This window comes from Camelus ferus, chromosome 19 (genome assembly GCF_009834535.1).
Source record: "Camelus ferus isolate YT-003-E chromosome 19, BCGSAC_Cfer_1.0, whole genome shotgun sequence".
In the NCBI taxonomy this organism is placed as follows: domain Eukaryota; kingdom Metazoa; phylum Chordata; class Mammalia; order Artiodactyla; family Camelidae; genus Camelus; species Camelus ferus.
Genome location: NC_045714.1, coordinates 35,622,584 through 35,641,561, shown reverse-complemented (window position 1 = coordinate 35,641,561; position 18,978 = coordinate 35,622,584). Strand labels below are relative to the sequence as shown.

Below are 18,978 nucleotides of genomic sequence, written 5' to 3'. Positions count from 1 at the left end.
ATTTCCTCAATTAGCCAAGAGCTCAGTCCATACCTACTGCACCCTCTGCTTGGACCAGTTTCTAATAATATTCCTTTGGTTCCAGTGCAAACTCTGCACAAGATAATTGACACAGCATTGTTTATATCAAGAAAAATTGGAAACAACCCGTATGCCCTTTAGTAGGGGACTGGCTAAATAAATCATGGACTTCCTGACAATGGAATGGCATGTAGCAGTAAAGGAGGTGACGAAGCACTCTATCTCTTTACACAGAGAGATGTCCTTAGGGAAAAGCAAGGGACTGAACAGGGGAAGGCTGGGTGAAAAGTAGGACTAAGAACCACTATTTGTATTTGTTTGTATATGCATAAAGAAACTTTGGATGTCTACAAAGGGAAATGAGGTTACTGGGGGGCACTGGGCAGAAGGAAAAGGCAAATGGGAGGGAAACTTTATTATATGCCTGTTTATAATTTTTTTGAATCATGTGAATGGATTTACCTATTAATAAAATGAAATAATAATGGGGCCAGCTGCTACTCAGCTACTGCTGAGTGTTGTCATATGGGAATAGGATGTCAGTACGGTCAGGTTTTCCAATTATTCCAGAGAAGCCAGGAATCCGGATCTTTATTGTAAAATCTCTTGATTCCTAAACATTGGCTCCATTTTTTCTCAGACACTTTTCGGGCCCAGTAAATAGGTCAGTGGGTCAGATGCTGCCTGAGAGCCACTCCTTTTCAGTCTCAGCTCTAATGGCTTCCTGCTCCCTGGGCTGGAGTTCTCAGCACCCAGGATCTCCACCCCCATGTGGGCAGCTGTGGACAGAAAATCGTCTTGTCCTGCCCGTCTCCTGGTACCCTCCAACCCCTGCCCCTTGGGGCTGTGACATTTGGGGCTTTTAACTCAAGATCTGGAAGGCAGAGAGGGGTTATGAACGCACAGATAAATCCCTCCCCTGGGGCCTTGCAGGCATCGAGGCCCAGCTGCCTCCTGCTGCCCACCCATCTGTCCCTGAGAGGTGGGGACAGGAGTGGGGCTGCCAGGAATGGGGGTGGGCAGGAGTCTCCGCTCTGAGCCTCAGATCACTGGGTTCTGTCCAGGCTCAGAATCTAAGATTGTGAGAAGAGGAAAATAGGGGCTTAACTGCACCTGATTGGTGTGTGCTGAGGTAATTCAACAAAATTACAAAATGCCAGAGTGGGAAGAGCCCTAAGAGACCATTTCATCCAAGCCCCTGGTTGCACAGATGGGGAGACCAATCTCTGCTCCCCATCACCCCGGCCCAGGCCACAGCCTCGTCACCTCTCTACTGGACAAGTGGATGGCACCAGCCTCTTCGTTGGGCTCCCCGCAGCCCTTCTTTCCCCTCCTATTGTTCAATCTCCACCACCATCCAGAGGGGCCTTTTTAAAAGAGAAATCTGATCAGATCCCATGTCTGCTTAGAACCTTCTGACTACTTCCTACTTCCTACCTCAATTTGAGCCCAAGTCTTCAGCCCTGCACACGATCTCTTCTGCTTTCCTCTTCAACCTCACCTCCTTTTGTCTTCCCCTCACTTGTTCTGTTCCAGCCACAATCCCTGCTATTCCTTTACATGCCAACCTTCTCCCTCCCACACGGCTTCTGTTCCTGCTGCTCCCCCAGGGGTTCACAAGCCTCCATCGCTCTCTTCTCCAAAATGTTGCCCCTTCAGAGGGATTTTCCTGATCATTTCCCATGACACCCTGTCCCTTCCCCTGCCTTATTTTTCACCCACAGCGTTTATCACTGCATGATGTTATAACACATGTTTACTTGTTTCTGGTCTATAGTATAAGATCTGTGAAGGCAGCAATCATGCCTAGAGTCTTCACCATTGTGTCCTCAGCCCTTATCGGAGTTTGGCACATAGATGCTTAGTGATCCTGAAACAGCTGTGACATGAAAGGACAGAGTCTACAATTCAGGTGACAGCCAGTCCTGATTCTGTCATTACTTGCTTAGGTGACCTTGAGTGAGTCACCTCACCTCTCTGGTTCTCAGTTTCCTCCTTTATAAAACAAGGGAGTCACTAAAACACCTCCAATTCAATAATTTTGAGATGTCTTCTCTGTTCCAATGTCACTTTCTCCCCTATGGAATCTGAAAGTCCTTTAAAAAACATAATTGTGCTTATTTATTTATTTAGTAGTTAACACACTCACAGTATTCAAAATTCAAAGGTACAAAAGGAACACATTTGTCTCTCCTATCTTGTCCTCCAAGGTTCTCCTTCCCAGAGGCACCCGATAGTAAAGTTTCTCCTTTCTTTCTTCCTCCCTTCCTCCCTTTCTTTCTCTCTCTCTCTTTCTTTCCTTATTTCTTGCCCCCATACTCTGCTTATCTGTCCTACACCATTTGGAAACAAATCATTGCTTAATTACACACAGTTTTGTACTTTGCCTTTTTTCACATAATAGCATTTTTGGAGATTGGTTTATATCAGTGCGTAGAGAGCACTCCTGTCATTTTTCGTGGCATCACAGCATTCCATTGTATAGATGTTCCATAATCTACTTCACCAATCCCCTAAATGGTGGGCAATTAGGTTGTCTCCAGCCTGTCGCAATAATACTTCAGTGAATGGCTTTGTGGACACACCATTTGGGATATCTGTAGAATACATGGACTTACTGATCGAATGGCATTATGTGTTTATAATTTTGATAGATTCCCTCTATAGGGACTATATCAATTTATCCCACACATACCAGTATTGAATAGAAGTGTGCAGAAAGGGCCTTTTAAAATGCAATAAGCTCTCAAGACTCCTAGTAGATTGGTAAATTGTTCAACCTTGCTAAGCCTGTTTCTTCTTCAGTAAAATGAGTATCCTACTTCACAGTATGATGGTGAGGATCAAATGAGACAGTGCATGGAAAGTTCTCAGCACAGTTCTTGGCACATAGTAGGGCCTCTAGGAAGGTTAACATCCCTCCCCTGCTTGATGTTATTATCTGCCCACAGACTGTGAGCTCTGTGGGAGCAAGGACTTGTTTGCCTTTTTTGCTGCTATAGCAAAGCCCTGGCTAATGGAAGATGCCTAATAATTATTTATTACATGAACGAATCCACTTTCCAGCTTTGCTTTGCCCACCAGGCCCTCCATGACCTAGCTCCTGTCTACCTATTCAGCTTCATCTCCCACCCCTTTCTCCCCTTCTCCTTGGGATCCAGCCACACTTCCTCCTCCAGTTTCCCTCCTGCCACAGTGCCTTTGCATTTGCTGTTTCCCCTGTCTGAAACAATTTCTTTACCCCATCCCCACCCATAACCTCTCCATCTGCTTAGTTTATTTCTACCTGTCCTAGGTCTCAGGTCAAATGGCACTTTCTTAAGATAGCTTCCTCTACTTCTAGGCCCTGATTTAGGCTGGGACACCCCCCTATGTACTATTTTACTGGACTCTGAGCTTTTTATTTGAGCCTTATGACAATTAGGAATGGTAGCCACATGAGTGTCAATCTTATCCTTGTGACCAAAAGCCCATGAGACTCAGGATTAGACCTGTCCTGTTTACCACTGGGTCCCCAGGGCCTGGCACAGTGTAGGCACCCAGTAACCATGGCCTTGAGTGAATGAGTGAGTGCCAGCACCCATTTTACAGAGAGGTTGAGCCACGCATCCCCACCCAAGACAAGGGAAGTCTTGACTCCATGTTCCACTCTTTTTCAGTGGAAAGAGCATGAAAGTTTCTGGCTGGTAAAGAAGGAAAGGGAGAGAGAGAGAGAGAGGGAGAGAAGGAGAGACTGGACCCTTAATTCCCTCCAAGGCATGATTAGGTTGTGGCCTCACTCAGTCATTCAGCAGACCTCTCCTGAGGCATCCTCTGAGGGCCTTGGGCACCCAAGGGGAAGCTCACAGAGCCCCTAGCCTCACTGGTGCTCCCAGGCCAGTGAGAAAGCCAAAACCAGGGCAAAAATAGGCTTAGTCCAAAACAAGAAAGTGATTGATGCCAGAAGAAGAGGACCAGAATCCTTCTGGAAGGCCTGAGGGAGAGCCACCCTCCTGGAGGATCAGGTTGGGAACGAGGTGGGGTCTTCCAGGAGGAGGACCTTTAAGGGAAGAGTAAGCCTCAATAAGTGAAGAAGGAGAGCAAAGGCTATTCCAGGCAGAGGGTGCAATTTGAGCAAAGGCAGAGAGGTGGGCAAGCCAGGGGTGATTGGGAACTAGGGTTCAAGAGAGTGGGGTGAGATGAGGCAGAGAAGAAGTTGACCCTGCAGACAAGTACCCAGAAGCATGTCCCTGAAGGATCACTGCAGGACTTATACTCCCCAAAGATGGAAAACAACTAAGTGTCCATTCATAAAAGAATGGGTCAGTGACTGTGATACTCACAACCACCACAGTAGCAAGCTTTAGAAAGGTGGATAATACCTAATGTTGGGGAGGATGTGCATCACTGGTAAATGAGGGTAAATGAGCACAGCCATTATGCCGAGGAATGTGGCGGTATTTAGGAAAAAGAAGTGTGTGGATGCCCCCAAGTCAACAACAGCACATTAGGATGTTCAGTGTGGCCGTGTGTGTCAGTGCGGAGAAAAAGGGAACTCAAGCACCTGCAGCCAAGGGAGAGGACACTTGAAATGTGGTGGAAGCAGTTCTGAGTTCCCTGGAACTTCCAGGAGCAAAGAAGTAGAAGTACAGAGAGGACATGAATAGACCCAAGAAACATCTAGATGAGAGAGAGAAAGAGAAAAAAACAGTGGGAAATGAACACGACTTACAGCACAATAATATGTATATGGATTAAAAATACATACCCAGTTTATCAGTATCTACTAAAACTTAGCATACCCAGCAATCCCACTCTTAGGTGTACACACAACAGAAATGAGACATACGTGTATGTAGTCAAAGACGTACACGTGACTGTTCACGTACGCACTCTTTGCAACAGCCCCAAGCTGGAAACCACCACATGTCTGCCAACATCAGAATGGTTTAATTGCCCTGTAGTCCTCCAATGGGAAACTCTACAGCATTGAGAGTAAGCAGTCTATAACTACACACAACAACAGAAATAAAGCTCATGAACAAAGTGTGGAGTGAAAGAAGTCAACCACAAAAGAGCACACATTGTGTAATTCTATTTGTATACAATTCAAAAACAAGCAAAACCAACATACGGTGTTAGAAGTCAGTGTGGTGGTCACCTTGCAGTTGTGGTTGCAGGGCTCGGACGGGGTCTCCTGGGAAGGGGGCTGCGGACATTCTTTTGCTCAATCTGAGTACCGGTTACATGAGTGTGTTCAGTTTTTGAATGTTCACAAACTGTATATTTCTGATTTGTGCACTCCTGTGTGTGTTATACCTTAGTAAGAATTTTAAAAATACATCAACATATAACACAACTACTATGCATTTTTCAAGAAATCACAAATATTTAAGGACATGTATCAAACACAGTTGAGATTCGGTGAGGTCAGAATTGAGTAGGGGTGCGGGGAAAAGGAGGAAATAGCAAAGGCAAGAGAGGGTCTTTGAAGACTAACTCATGACCACGTGCTAAGAACTGAGGGGTGGGATTAATTCAATCATCTGCACTTTAGTGCAGGAAAAATCAGTGTAAAATTTAATTTGGAAAACTAGATAAATGAACTCTGGTGCTTATACACTATAGACTACTTTGCAGCCATCAGGGAATAAGAGAGAGATCTAAATATACCCAGCAAATATGTCCAAGAGCAAACAGGCTGCAGAGTGATCATTCGTGTGATCACTCACACAGCACCCTGCATGCCACCTTCCTACCCTGCCATGCACGTGATAGTCCTACATGTGTTCTCTGGGTTCCTAACTATGCCTTTAAAGGAACATCGCAGTTCTGAAAAGACACACCCAAACTGGGATTCTAGAGGGAACTGAGATAGGAAAGAGTTGTCAAAACAGAACTTTAATCTTCTCTGTAATGTTTTCATTTTCAATAAGAAGAATCTATTCATGGAATTTTGAATGAATGGATTTAGTATTAGAGGTGGTAGTAAAGACCAGCTCAGGGAGGCCTGGAATGTTCTGGGCTTGTATTCTCTTTGAGGTCACTGAAGATTTTTCAGTTCAAGCCTTAGGACCATCTGTTGCCTGATGAGCTCAAGGCATAGGGAGTTGGGACACAGGTCGCCACCTGGCGTCCCCATCTGGCTGCGTGACCTTGGGAGGGTCCCATCCCCTTTCCGGGCCTCTATGTCCTCATCTGCCCAATGGGAATCAGATTTCTTCATTACCCGGGGATGTGGGAGGATGAAGTGAGGGCTTGAGGAGAATATAAGGGATTATTCTCTGGGTCAGGGGGAAGAGGGAGGGGAGGCCTCCCCTCCACCTGCCAAGCCCACAAGGCTCAAAGGCAGTGGAGGGAGGAGCTGGGGACCACCCAGGAGAGCAAACAGTCCATCTGTGGGACAGGGGCACATTGTCAGCAGCTGGGAGGACTGGCCCGGACTACTCACAGGCCAGAGCCCGTGGGGCAGCCACACAGGCTGCCTGGAAACTTGGGATATTGAGCCAGCTTCCCACTGCTCCCAACCCCAGTGTAGTCACAGCCCTGTCACTTCTCCAAGCCCCCATCATCACTGTCCCACCACCACCCCCCACACACACACAGAACTGCACCATATTTGCCCCTTTTAGTCTGTCCTACCCCGACAGCCAGAGGAGTTTCACAAAGCAAACCCAATCACATCCCGTCCTTACTCAAAACCCTCCAGCAGCTTCACACAGATCTGAGAACAAAATCTAACCCCCTTACCTTAATGACAAGTCCTGGCCTGATTTGCCTCTCCGACCTCCCACCTCCCACCTCCAGCATAAGGGTTAAAAGCCGAGCCTCAGAGAGAATCTTTTTTGGTTAGCGTTCTCTTTTCATCATTCATCCATTCAAAAATGTTTCTTGAGCACCTACTATGGACCAGGATCTGCTCTAGGTACTTGAGGTACATCAGTAACAAATGAGACAAAGATTTCTGTCCCCATGGAACTTCCTTTCTAACAGAGGGAAATTAACAATAAATATAAGTAAGTAAATTATATAGCATGCTGGAAAGTGACAAATGCTATGAAAAAAAGTAGAGCAGAGGACATTGATCAGAGTACTAGGAGGGGCGGGGGTTGCATTTTTAAATAGAATGGTCAGGGTAGGCCTCATTGAGAAGGTGAAATTTAAGTAAAGTCTTTTGGGACCCGAGGGAGTGAGATGTGAAGACAGCAAGGGAAAGTGTGGACAGAGGGAGGAGCCAGTGCAAAGGCCCTGAGGTGGGACTGCGCCTGGCTGGTTTGAGGAGCAGCAAGGAGGTGGGGAGAGAGGTGGGAGATTCTCAGAGAGGTAGGGCAGGTCATGTAGGGTCTTAGTGAGGAGTTTGGCTTTTACTGAGTGAGATGGGAGCATTGGAGGATTCTGACCATAAAGGAGTGGGGGAAGCAGGACAGAGAAGAAGAGGAAGCCAAGCAGGTCTTGTGGATGTCACATGCATGGCTGCTTCAGCCTGATCCCACTGGGGAGCTCTGGAGCATAAGTTATACCTCAGAGTTATCCCGCCACATCCCTGCCAGCATCCCAGGCAAGGAAGGTGGGTTTTCATATGTCTCAAATGATAAGCTACAGCCCAGAAGGGAGGGTAAGTTCCCCCAGGAGGTTCCAGCAGCCTGAGAGCAGTGCTCCTTAAAGACAGAAGTGGCTGGCTGCTGGTTACTGAACGCTTACCCAAGGGGGATGCACAGCACCTGTAAAAGGGGGTGCAAGGCAAAGGGGTGTAGGGTCGATCTTGTGGTCTCCAGTCCCCAAACACCAAAGCCCCAGCAGACTCATCCCTTTTGGCCTCGGGGTGGCTGAAGATGGGGGCATACCCCAGTGTGGCCAGGTAGCTTTTCTGGTTAGGAAAAACTTAGGGATCACCCCCACCTGGGCTGCGAAGGGATTCAGGCTCTGCAATGTCCTGACCACGTGGCAGTCCAGCCTTATGCACCTTCTGGGATGGGGAGCTAGTTATCCTGGAGTTCACTCTGTTAACCTTTGGATATTTTGGGTTTTAGAAAGTTCTACTTCCTGTTGAGTCCACTCCTTCATTCCATAAACATTGACTGAGCACCTACTGTATGCCAGGCACCACCATAGGTTCTGGAGACACAGCAGGCAACAAGACAGACAAGGTCCCTGCCCTGAGAAGCTCTCGATTTGAGAGGGAGATGATAAGAGAAAAAAGATGGTGTGCTAACTGCAGAGATGGGGGTAGCCCAGGAAGCTGTTGGGGTCCAGAGAGGACTCTGGACCTTTGGAAGGAAGAGACACCAAGCTGATAAGTGGGGGATATGTGTAGTTACATAGGCACAAAGGTGTGCAAGGAAATGAATCCCGGTTGATGGAGGAGTGTGTGCAAAGGCCCTGAGAGTCTCACCAGTGCTCACCGTCTCCACTGCTACCCTCTGTCCAGCAAACAGCCTCTCCTACCTGGACAATTATAGCAGCATCCTCGTGGGTCTCCCAAAGGAGCAAAGAAGCTAGGGTAGGCAGCCACTAGCTCCTCCCTCTTCTTGGTTGAGGATCACTCCTGTGGGCCTTAACTCACCCACATTCCCCACTGCACCTGCGTCCATGAGCAGAGAGAAGCAGGAAGCCACAGGCAAGTATCATAGTCTCTGTAGGCCACCTGCATGAACAGCCTTGCCGATGTGGGCGGGGCACCTATGTCCCCTTCTATAGCCCCACATGCTCAATGCCTCCTTCCCCTTTCTGACCTCATTTCCTACTTTCTCCCCCTTGCTTTTTCTGTTCCACCTACCCTGGCCTTGCTGGCCTTCCAACTTGCCACATGAAGGCTCATCACAGAGCCTTCTCATTTGCTGTTCCCTCTACCTGGAATGCTCTTGCCCCAGATATCCACGTAGCTCACCCGCTTACCTCCTCCATGTCTCAGCACAAATGCCCCCTATTCAGGGAAGCCCTCCCTCAGCACCTTATCTCAAATAGCCCCTCGCTCATTCCCTCTCCACCTTGTTCTCCACAGCACTTATCACCCGCCACCAGACATAGGATGTATTTTGTGTGTTCATGTGTTTATTGTCTCTCTCCCACCAGACAGAAAGCATTCTGAGGGCAAGGACCAGGTCTTGCTCATGGTAGAATCTCTATAACAGAGCCAGGGTGGTCAATAAATATTTATGAAATAGATGGTTCTGAAACAGGAGTCCTTCCAGGTCTGACTGTGTCAAAGTCTTAGATATAACTCCCCTCCCCAACATGGCTGGTGGCCAGGGATACCCTCTAAGGGAAAGTCACAGTCAAGAAGCTGCCAATTTGGGAGACTTCCTCAACCCTTCCCCATCCAAGCCCATCTGGCAGGGGTCAAGGGTCAGCCTGGTCCAGCCCTCTTTGGGCCCCAAGGTGGAGGAGACTCAGTCCTGGGGTCCAGGTCCCAGGGATGCCTGGTGAGCCCTGTTTCTCCTCTGGGAAATGTTCCTCCTTACTTCACAGGGCCTGTGTCTGCATTTCTGAACCAGAAGGTGTTTACACAAAATATCCTGGGTTTGGCGACAAATTCACCCTCAATGAGGAATCCTTAATGAATCTCCTTTCCCCATGCCAGGTGGCTGCAGGGAAAATTAGCTCTGCTGCTGGCAGTTGAAGGAAGCCAAAGGCCAGACAAAGACAGGGTGCTCCTGGGACTTCTGGAGCTAAAATTTGGGAGAGGGTATTTTTTCAGGGTCCAGAGACAGCTGTGGTCTGGAAGCCAGAGCACTCCTTGACCCATGTTTGCTCCTGAATTGCTGGGTGACAAGGCATTGCCCTTCTCCCGGCCTCAGTGTGCAGCTGTGAAATGGACAGTAATAACACATCTATGCAAAGCTTGTTGTGAAATTCAAGCAAGGCAAGGGATGTGAAAGGGCTTGGTTACAGTGGCCAAAAGGAGAGAAATAAAAGCTGTACTCAGGGAGACAGGAGGTCAGAGCGCTAGTACTGGGTCTGCTGCTGACTTTTTCAAGTCCTCGCCACTCTCTGAACCTTGGTTTTTCCAGCTGTACCACGAGGGGTTTGGGCACGCAGATCTCCAGGGAACCCTCTAGGTCTGAAGGGCAGCCACTGTCCAGATGGAGGTCCTCCCAGGTCCTCTAGCCCACACCGTTTCACTTCCCAGCACGTACAGAACTTCTTTTCTTCATTGCTCACTGCCCATGATTTCCAGGCCCTTTCTTGGGTCTAGGTCAGCTATTCTGGACATTGGGCCCAACACAGGGGCTCAAAAGTGGGGGTCAAACTGATTTTTAAAAGATTCCTGCCTCCTTCCAATCCTGAGAGACAATGGGGGAATCTTCATTCATTCTGATTTTATTAATCAGAAACTGAAGGTGTCAGAGGTCACTGTAAATCACACATAGGCTTCTTGGGTGTTGCAGGGGAAGTATGATTTGATTTCTCCAAAGCCCTATCACCGCCTGCCGTAGTATATAATTCTTTGTTTTCTCATTAATTGTTGGTGTTTTCCACTAGGATGAAATTGCTTGAAGGTAGGGACTTTTGTTCACTGTTGCATCCTCAGCATCTAAAACTGCTTGGCACAAAGTGGGTGCTCAAGAACTACATTAAGGGAAGGAAGAGGTTAAGAGGCAGCACAGCCGACTGTGCTATCTGGGCCTGCAGAGGGCGCTCCAGCTCCGCCCCAAGGCTAGACCCGCCTCCGAGGCTAGGCTCCACCTGTCGCGTCCGGCTTACGTGCGTGAATTGGACCCTGCGCGCCACCGTTCTTCTTTTAATTGCGCATGCGCGCCGGAAGCCCTGTCAGAGCGACGCGGGCGCAGGCAGAGCTGCGGCGAGACCGGAGCGGAGCCTGATACGGGTCGCGGCCCCACGGAGTCGGAGCTGGTGGGCAACATGCTGTCGCCCGAGGCGGAGCGGGTGCTGCAGTACCTGGTGGAGGTGGAGGAGCTCGCCGAGGAGGTGCTGGCAGACAAGCGGCAGGTAGGAGACCCGTCCGCGGCGCTGGGGCCCGGGTTTGGCGGTTGGGGCCTGGAGGCGAGAGCCTAGGGAAGCGCGCGAGGTCCGGAATCTGGCTCCAGCACGGGCTCGCGGTGAGTTGACCTAGGCTTGTGGACCAATGGCTGTGACGACAGCCTCGGCGGCTGTGAGATTATGTGGGTCAGGTGCGTGGCGCAGCGCCACGCCTCGCTCCTTTATTCCGCACGTATTGAGTGAGCGCTTCTCTGTGCCATGCGTTCCCTCTGTCGCCGCCCTTTCTCTACCCCTTGCTGTGCCCTCCGGATTCCTGCCCGTTATAACCTCTTGGGGAGTTTGGTTGACTCGAACCCCTTTTTCAAAATGCTCTTCATGGGCCCCCTCACTGACCTAGATTGCACCGCCCGGTTCAAGGACCTGAGTGGAGAAGAGGAGCAGAACAGAGACTTGAGTGGTCTCGTGGTCGCGCAGGAGTGGGAGGAGCGTGCGGCCCTGGCCGTGGAAGGCCTTGTAGACTCGCACAAGGAGTCTGGGCCTGGTTCGAATGGAAATGCCAAGGGCTTGAAGGGAGTTCTTGGGGTGGGGGGAGATATTGTAATGGATTTAAGGTTTTAAAGGATCTCTCTGGCAGCTCTGTAGAGCACAGAATATAAGGGGGGCAGGGGCCTGGTGAGGGACCATTGCGATGGTCCAGGAGAGGGATGGATTTGGACCAGGGTGGTGGTGATGGGCCAGAAATATATTTTGGAGATGGACCTAGTAGGCCGTGATTATGGTTATATATAGGGATGAGGGAGTAGGAGGAATCAAGAATAATTCATGATTCCTTATCTCCAGTTGAAGTGATTGGATGGTTGGTTGGTGGGGTATTTAGTGAGAAGAGGAAAACTTGAGGAAGAGCCTATTAAACACTGCATCAGAGTGTGCTGGGCAATAAAAATAATAGCAGTTAAAATTTGTTGAGTACTTACTGGGCATCGGGTACTGTGCTAACTCATTTAATTCCTGGGTTAATAACCTATGAGGTAGGTATTGTTCATATCTCGTTTTTCAGAGAGGTGAAATTACACAGCACACAACAGGCAGTAGAATTCAAACCTGGGTATTGGGCTCCAGAGCCAGCACACAGTGTGCTGTATTGCCTCCTCACTTCCTTAGTAGCTTTTGTGTTCTTATTATCATCTCAGTGCCTCACCCCTGCTATTCCAATCTAATTGTGTTGGTTTTCTCATGATACTAGGTCCCAATCAGCTGGAGAAGCTTGTCCAGGGAGTGGTTTCCAGTCCCCTGGTGATTCTGAAATGCCCTAAAGCTCGAGAACTAGTGTTCCAGTGGATGATAAAGAAAATTACCTCTTTAGTCATTAAACATTTCCCTAGCACCTTCTCTGGGGGGGAGACATCTGCACAAAGCATTATCTTTAAGGACCTGGAAGCTGAGTAGGGGAAGAAATACCTTCATGTATCAGTCCATTTCAGGCAGGATGTTGGAATTGACCTAGGGACAATGCTTTGTTGTCTGTTAGGTTTTAACAGCCCCGGTCTGTTGGTAGTACAGGCTGACAGAGGTAGCTGAGTTCCCTCCTGCCCCTGTGCTTTTCAGATTGTGGACCTGGATACCAAAAGGAATCGGAACCGGGAGGGCCTGAGGGCCCTGCAGAAGGATCTCAGCCTCTCTGGTAAGCCAAGACTTCCTCGCTGCAGCCCAGGAGGCCTGCTCAGTTTTCCTTCTAAGGCCTTCCACTTATTCCTGATGGAGACCAGGCAGGAGACCACAGCCCGTGGAGATGGGGGAGGCAGTGTTGAACATCTGACATGGATGGTGGCTCACAGTTTCAGCTGCTCATCTCAGTGACAAGTTGTGAGCTGCTGGCTAATCGAAAATGGCACTGGGAAAATATTAGGGGATGTAAAAACAGTGCAGTTCCTGTCCTTGTGTGAATGAGTAAAACAGCATAAATACAGAATTGAAGATTGTGAGAAAGGTGATAGAGGACATGGGGTAAGTGTTGGAGGAGGGGATGGTGTCTCTTTAGATGAGGCCAAATTGTTGTGACAGAGTAAGCTGCAGAGGAGGGGCATGTGATGAGGCTGTAGAGATGGGCAGAGGCCAGGCCATAATGAAGGGCCTTGGGGGCCAAGGGCTTAAAGTGACTGGAACGCCTAGAATCTTTCAGTTGCTTCTCTCACCAGAGTAAAATCCAGAGTCCTGCAAGACCCCCTGTAATCCAGACCCCCTTGAACTCTCAACATCGTCTCCTCCACTCTCCCCCTCACTCATTGAGTCCACCCTCGCTGGTCTGCTTGCTGTTCCTAACACCCCAGCGCATTACTGATCTTTGCTATTATCTTTTTTTGTTTATTCCCTCTTCTCCAGTATAACATAAGCTATGAGGGCAGAAACTTTATCTTGTTCTCCTGCGTTCTCAGCATCTTAAATGATGCCTGGCAGATAGTAGGTGCTTAAAAATATTTGTTGAAGAAATGACTATTTGCCATTTCAGAAGATGTGATGGTTTGCTTCGGAAACATGTTTATCAGGATGCCTCACCCTGAGACGAAGGAAATGATTGAGAAAGGTAAGGCCTCCTGGGGATGGGTCAGGGACATCCACCCCTCTGCCCCCTCCCCTTTGTCTCAACCAAGAAGCAAGAGTCTGGCTTTAGGCAGCTTGATGAGAGGCAGCTGTGTGCATTTCAGTCCTTGCTCTGCTCCTGGGAGTTATCTCCTCATCTTTAAAAAGGGGACACATCTACATAGCACGGTTGTTGTGAAGTTGCGATAAAACAGTATGCGTGTCTAGCGCAGTGCTTGTTTATCCATGAGGAAAAGTTGGACTGCAGATAACAGAAATCCAACAAATGGAGACTTAAGGAAATAAGAGGTCTATTTTTCTCATGTAGAAGTTATCCAGAGATGGGCTTTCCAGGACTGGCACAGCTGCTCAGCAGTGTCACTCTAGCATAGTCTCATGGTGACTGTGCCATCATTGCAGGCCTTGTGTCCGAGTGCTAGGCTGGAGCAAAGGCAGAGGGCTTTCTCATATGCGGCCTTGCCTTCTGTCGTAGAAAATAAAACCATCCTCCTCAGGACTTCTGCTGGTACATCATTGGCCAGAACTGTGGCACATGGCCACCTGTATCTGCCAGGGAGCCTGGCAGAGTGAGCTTTTATTTTTCACATCCCTTGCAACAGTGACTGAGTTGAAAATGGAGGTTCGGGGAGAGTGAGCCTGTAGGGTCTGCCACAGCCTGGGTATGCAACAGCGTGTTACATCTCACAACCACAGTCCTGGAGGCTCTTTGGAGAAGCATCATAAAGGCAAAAAGTCAGGCTGCACGTGAGCCCTTGGCTGGGAGAGGGGCAGGTTACACGTGTTTTTTCTTCCCCACCCCTGAAAATGTGTGGGCCAAGAGGACCAGCAAGTTTGCTTTTGTCCCTGAAAGCAGGGAGTTTCTTTCCCTGTTGAAATCAAAATTCTGGCAAAGGAAACTGGATCAGCTTGGAGGAGAAGCTTCAGGCTCTACCACTGAAAAACATACACTGATATTTGGATATAAAATTAAGAGTTGTCACTGCACTTGAGTGGAGGTTGAAAGCCGCCCGGACTAAGCTTTTAGAGGGCACCACCTGCCTGGGTTCAGGATCGGATCCTCCACTCTCTTGGCCCACAAATGTAGTCACTGACCTCGAGGGGTTCTGGGACATCATCATCTGTGGTTCTCAGAGATGGACGCAAGCTCAACAAGCTTGTGTGAGCATGGTTACTCATTTAAAAAGAGAACCAGAACTACTGCCCAGGCTAGAGGGTCAGCTGATCAGGGCTTCTCCCCATCAGAAAGAGTGAAGTCTGTGGGGAAGACATGCTGACTAGAATGTCACTTGTGAGTGGCTGAAAACGGAGCAGGTGGGGCTGGTTGGGTGGCACTAGGCAGTCACACTTCTCACAGCACGTCTGCCTTCAGGTGCAGCCCGTTTAGTAAGATAACCTCTTCACTGCCGTGGATTAGGTTAAGCATGAACATTAGGCTGAACATTGATTGTTCAGGTCAGTTACCACAGTCCTGCCTTTGTAAAAACCCCTTACCTTGATGGATATGGGTTTTTTTAAATGCCTCCGCTGCCTGTTTTCCATCCATCTTCGGGTAGGCTGGGTCTAGGTTCTTGTTTTTGTTTTTACATTTGAATTTTCCATAATTTCACTGTTCGGGGTGACCTCAAATCCTGATGGTGCCTTCCCCGTCCACTCTGCACAATGAGGACAGGTTGGTGAGCCGTGGGTCAGGGGACTGGTGCGCTCAGCCCTTTCCTGGCTCACTCAGTGGTTGGGGCAGGTCATGTCCCTTCTCAAGCCTTTAGTTTCTTCCTCAGTCTCTGAAATCCCCCCCTTTTTTTTTCCTGTGTGCTGAGACCCCTTGCCCTTACCTTACCCTATTTGCCCATCTCATTTTCTCAGATCAGGAGCATCTGGATAAAGAAATAGAGAGACTCCGGAAACAACTTAAAGTGAAGGTCAGCCGCCTCTTTGAGGCCCAAGGTATTGGCCCAAGGGCTGTGGGTAGGGCTGGAAACCAGGATGGGTGACAGCGTGGACTTTGAAGGCAGGGGTGGGAAGCCTCTCCAGGTGGGCAGTGGCCTGGACAGCTGGTGAATGGTACCGTAGCTGTGGGTAGTGGACAGGGTTGTTTTGAGCCATTCAGAGCTGGAATGGATAGGAAGTTTGTGAGGTCTTACTCCTTTCACAGGTTCTTTTCCAGACATCAGTAATGGCCTGGAGTATCTCACATTTTGTGCCAGGGCATGGTGTGGGGACCGGGATAGCTCTCTCTGAGGGGGCTCAGGCCTCAGTCAGGTGGTCCAGATTAGAGCTGAATTTCTAGATAAAGCTAGCCACTCCAGATTGGTCACAGTCTGGCAGAAATCTGGAGGTTTCTGGGCAGCAGTCATGACTCTACAGGTTCTTGGTGACTCAGGAGCAGGTATCAATGTGCATTGTTCAGTGCATTGCAGAATTTAAGGCCCATCTCTGTCAGACCAGGGGTTTGCAGCATGAATGCAGCGTAAGCCCCTTTCCCAAGCCTGACTCCAGGGGCCAGTAGATTGGACAGCTCCAGGCCTGACTCGCTGATGAATTGTGTTCTCCCCATAGGCAAACCGGAGCTGAAGGGTTTTAACCTGAACCCCCTCAACCAGGATGAGCTTAAAGCTCTCAAGCTCATCTTGAAAGGGTAAAACTCAAGAACTAAGATGGGGCACCTAAGACCAACATCCCTCCTGGGATCATGGAGGACCCAGGACTTTCCAGCCTTGAAACCTACAAGGACAGGATCTTCCCTGCAAGGGGACAGGTGGGAGGAATCTGGCCACAGCCCCTGTTTGAAGCTTCTTTGTAGTGTGTGGCTACTCTGATGGCAGGAGGGACCCCTCAGCCTGCCAGTTATCTCCTGGGCCTGACCACTGGGACTGGATGGACACAAGACCCATTGATGGGCCCTGGCAGCCCCAGAGGGTAGGAGGGGCAGCGCCTTTAGGGGTGTGAGAATGACTGCAGTAGGCACTTCTCAACAATAGCCTGCTGTTCACATGGGCCCCAGGCCAGGGAGAAGGGAGTGGGGACGAGTGGGAGCTTCATTCCAGCATTCCTCTTAGAAGTGGAGCGACATTTTCAAGTAGTATGTGTAACGGAACTGAAATAAAGCAGGAGGCTCACTGGTTTGTGGTTCACCATAGTCGTGTGGGGCAGAGATGCCATTCCCCCCCACTGCCTCCATTCTGGCCCATTTTCCTGCTTGTCCCAGGATGGATTGCAGGGTAGGTGCTGCTCATCAACCCGCCGCAACTGCTTTTTAGTCAAAAGGCCTTGCAGACTCCTGCACCAGAGGTGACTGAGGGCTGCCCTCGCCGTGCTGCGCTTGTCCGGCACGTGCCTCCACCACCTCTGAAGCAGGGCCAGGGCCATCGCTGCTCAGAGTTCCCGTCTGCTTTCGGGGTCTGAAGACCCTAACATGACTGGGCTGTGAGGGCAAAGGATGTCTTCCATGTGCCTTGGGGCAACACAGAATAATTGTTACCAAAATGAATGAATAATAGTTTCTAGTCTTTACCTCTTTTGTTTCTTAACTGAGGGCATGCTACTCCCTTTGGGATACCATCTACAAAGGAGTGGTGGTTCCCCTTTGAAACGGAGTCAGGATTAGAGAGGCAGTAACAGATGACGACAAAATGGAGAGCGCACTCCATTTAGTTCCAGGCAAGCATTCTATTGGGACACAGGGTGGCATGGTCAGATCTTATGTTTTCTTCAAGAGAATTTAGAAATTTTGATTTTTAAGTTGAACCTTCTGTTTTTTAAATATTGCTGACTAATTCAAAAATTTTTTAAAAACTTGGGTGTTGGCCAAACTTTACACAAGCCAAATTTGGTCCAGACCTACAATTTTGCATCCTCTTGAGTTTGTTTTAGTAAAAATGCTTGCTGGGTTTTCCCTATGATGGCCCTAAGAAGTAGGGAGGTGGAATTAAAAACTAAATTCTATCCACAGTAGACTAGCCTAAGGATTGATAGCTCCAGATAGGGGAGTACTATACAGCTGTATGAAGAATAAGGAGGCTCTGAGCACTGATTCAGAACAAGCTCCCAGATACATGTGAGGAAGCAAGGACAGGTGTCTAATAAGCTGATAATTTGTGTGCAATTAGATGATTCCCTCGAAGTAGAAACCGTGGTTGGAGCACAAGAGGGGAAGGGAAGGACATGTTGCTGTTATGTTGCATATTTTAAAATAAAAATGTAAAAAAGTAGGGAGTTGTAGCATTCACTTTGGTAGATACTGTCTGGTATGACTGCCTGGCTTAGAGTGTCTCTGTCTGAACATTACCCCTCCCTGTCTGGTGGGTGGATGCTGGACCTAAAAAAGAGCCAATCAGATTCTTTGTCTTAGTGATGTGGAACCATGTCTGGGGCTGTCTGGGCTTGCCCCAGTCACAGGGATGGAGGGAGGTTCCCACACCCTGGAGGCAGGAGGCCCAGAATGGCCCAGTTTCTGGCCTTCTCAAGTCTGGTGGATTCACATCTTAGATTTGCCAGTATTTTCCTTCCAAAAGCCCAACCCTTCCTTATGCAGTCAGATTCTGCTATTTGCAGCCAATAGAACTCTCCTGAGGCAGGGAGAGTGGTAAGGGAGTTGCCTGTGATCCCCATGATAGGTCCCCCTTTAGCTCTAAGCCACCAGCCCACTCTTGTTGCAACTCCTCCTAAACCAAGAGGAGGCGTAGGAATGTGAAAAATGCAGACATTCTTACTTGCGCCCAACTCCCCAGGCCATCTGTTTGCCAGCCCAGGGCTTTCTGGTTTAAAAAGCTCCGCTCCCAACCCCAAACAGGGAGGCCCAGAGAGGCACCAAGGTCACCCAGCTGACTTATATGAGTGTACCTTTGAAGATACCCTCACTAAGCAGCACTGCCTTCCTGATCCTTACCTTGTCCACTGGAGAAATGAGGATGCTCTGGCCCACTGGTTTTCAGATGGTCAGGGGAGCTCAATGGGTTCCCCTGACGTGCAAGGTCAGGGTATTGTAAGGAGGGCAGGATGTATTTAGGGCTCAGTCTTTCCTCAGACCCCTGATAAACACAACATAATAACTTCGCAGCTAAAGACAAGTTCCCTAACCCCTGAACCATTGCTCTTGGAGGATCCTTTCAGCACTTACCTCCTGAGAGTCATCAAAGGGTCAAAGCCAAGAGGACTTGGCTGCAGTCAGCAGCATCCCCTGAGCCAAGCCTAGAGCCCAAAGACTCTCCTGTGTTCCTTTATTAGCTGTGATCTCTCTCGGGTAGCAGAACTTGCTGCATTTGCCCTCTTTGGGCCTGATCACCAATCCAGCCAATCCGTCAAGGTTAAAAATCTATCCAGTCCCGGGGATTGGCTGTCTTCTGGTGCAAGATGCCCAGGGTGGTGTGGGGGCATCGAACCAGCAGCAAGCAGCAGTGCCAGGCCAGCAAAACAGCTGCCAGACAGGAGGGAGGGAGGCGAGTG

At 49.1% G+C, this 18,978-nt stretch overlaps 1 protein-coding gene across 1 annotated transcript; it reads left to right on the top strand.

Moving 5' to 3' along the window:
- Positions 1-10,764: 10,764 nt before the first annotated feature.
- Positions 10,765-17,744, top strand: PDRG1 (p53 and DNA damage regulated 1). The gene is made up of 5 exons (XM_006179236.3): positions 10,765-10,950; positions 12,547-12,622; positions 13,448-13,522; positions 15,400-15,480; positions 16,093-17,744. Exons 1-5 carry the CDS (start codon positions 10,864-10,866, stop codon positions 16,173-16,175), a joined length of 402 nt encoding a protein of 133 aa, XP_006179298.1. The 5' UTR covers positions 10,765-10,863; the 3' UTR covers positions 16,176-17,744.
- Positions 17,745-18,978: the final 1,234 nt, after the last annotated feature.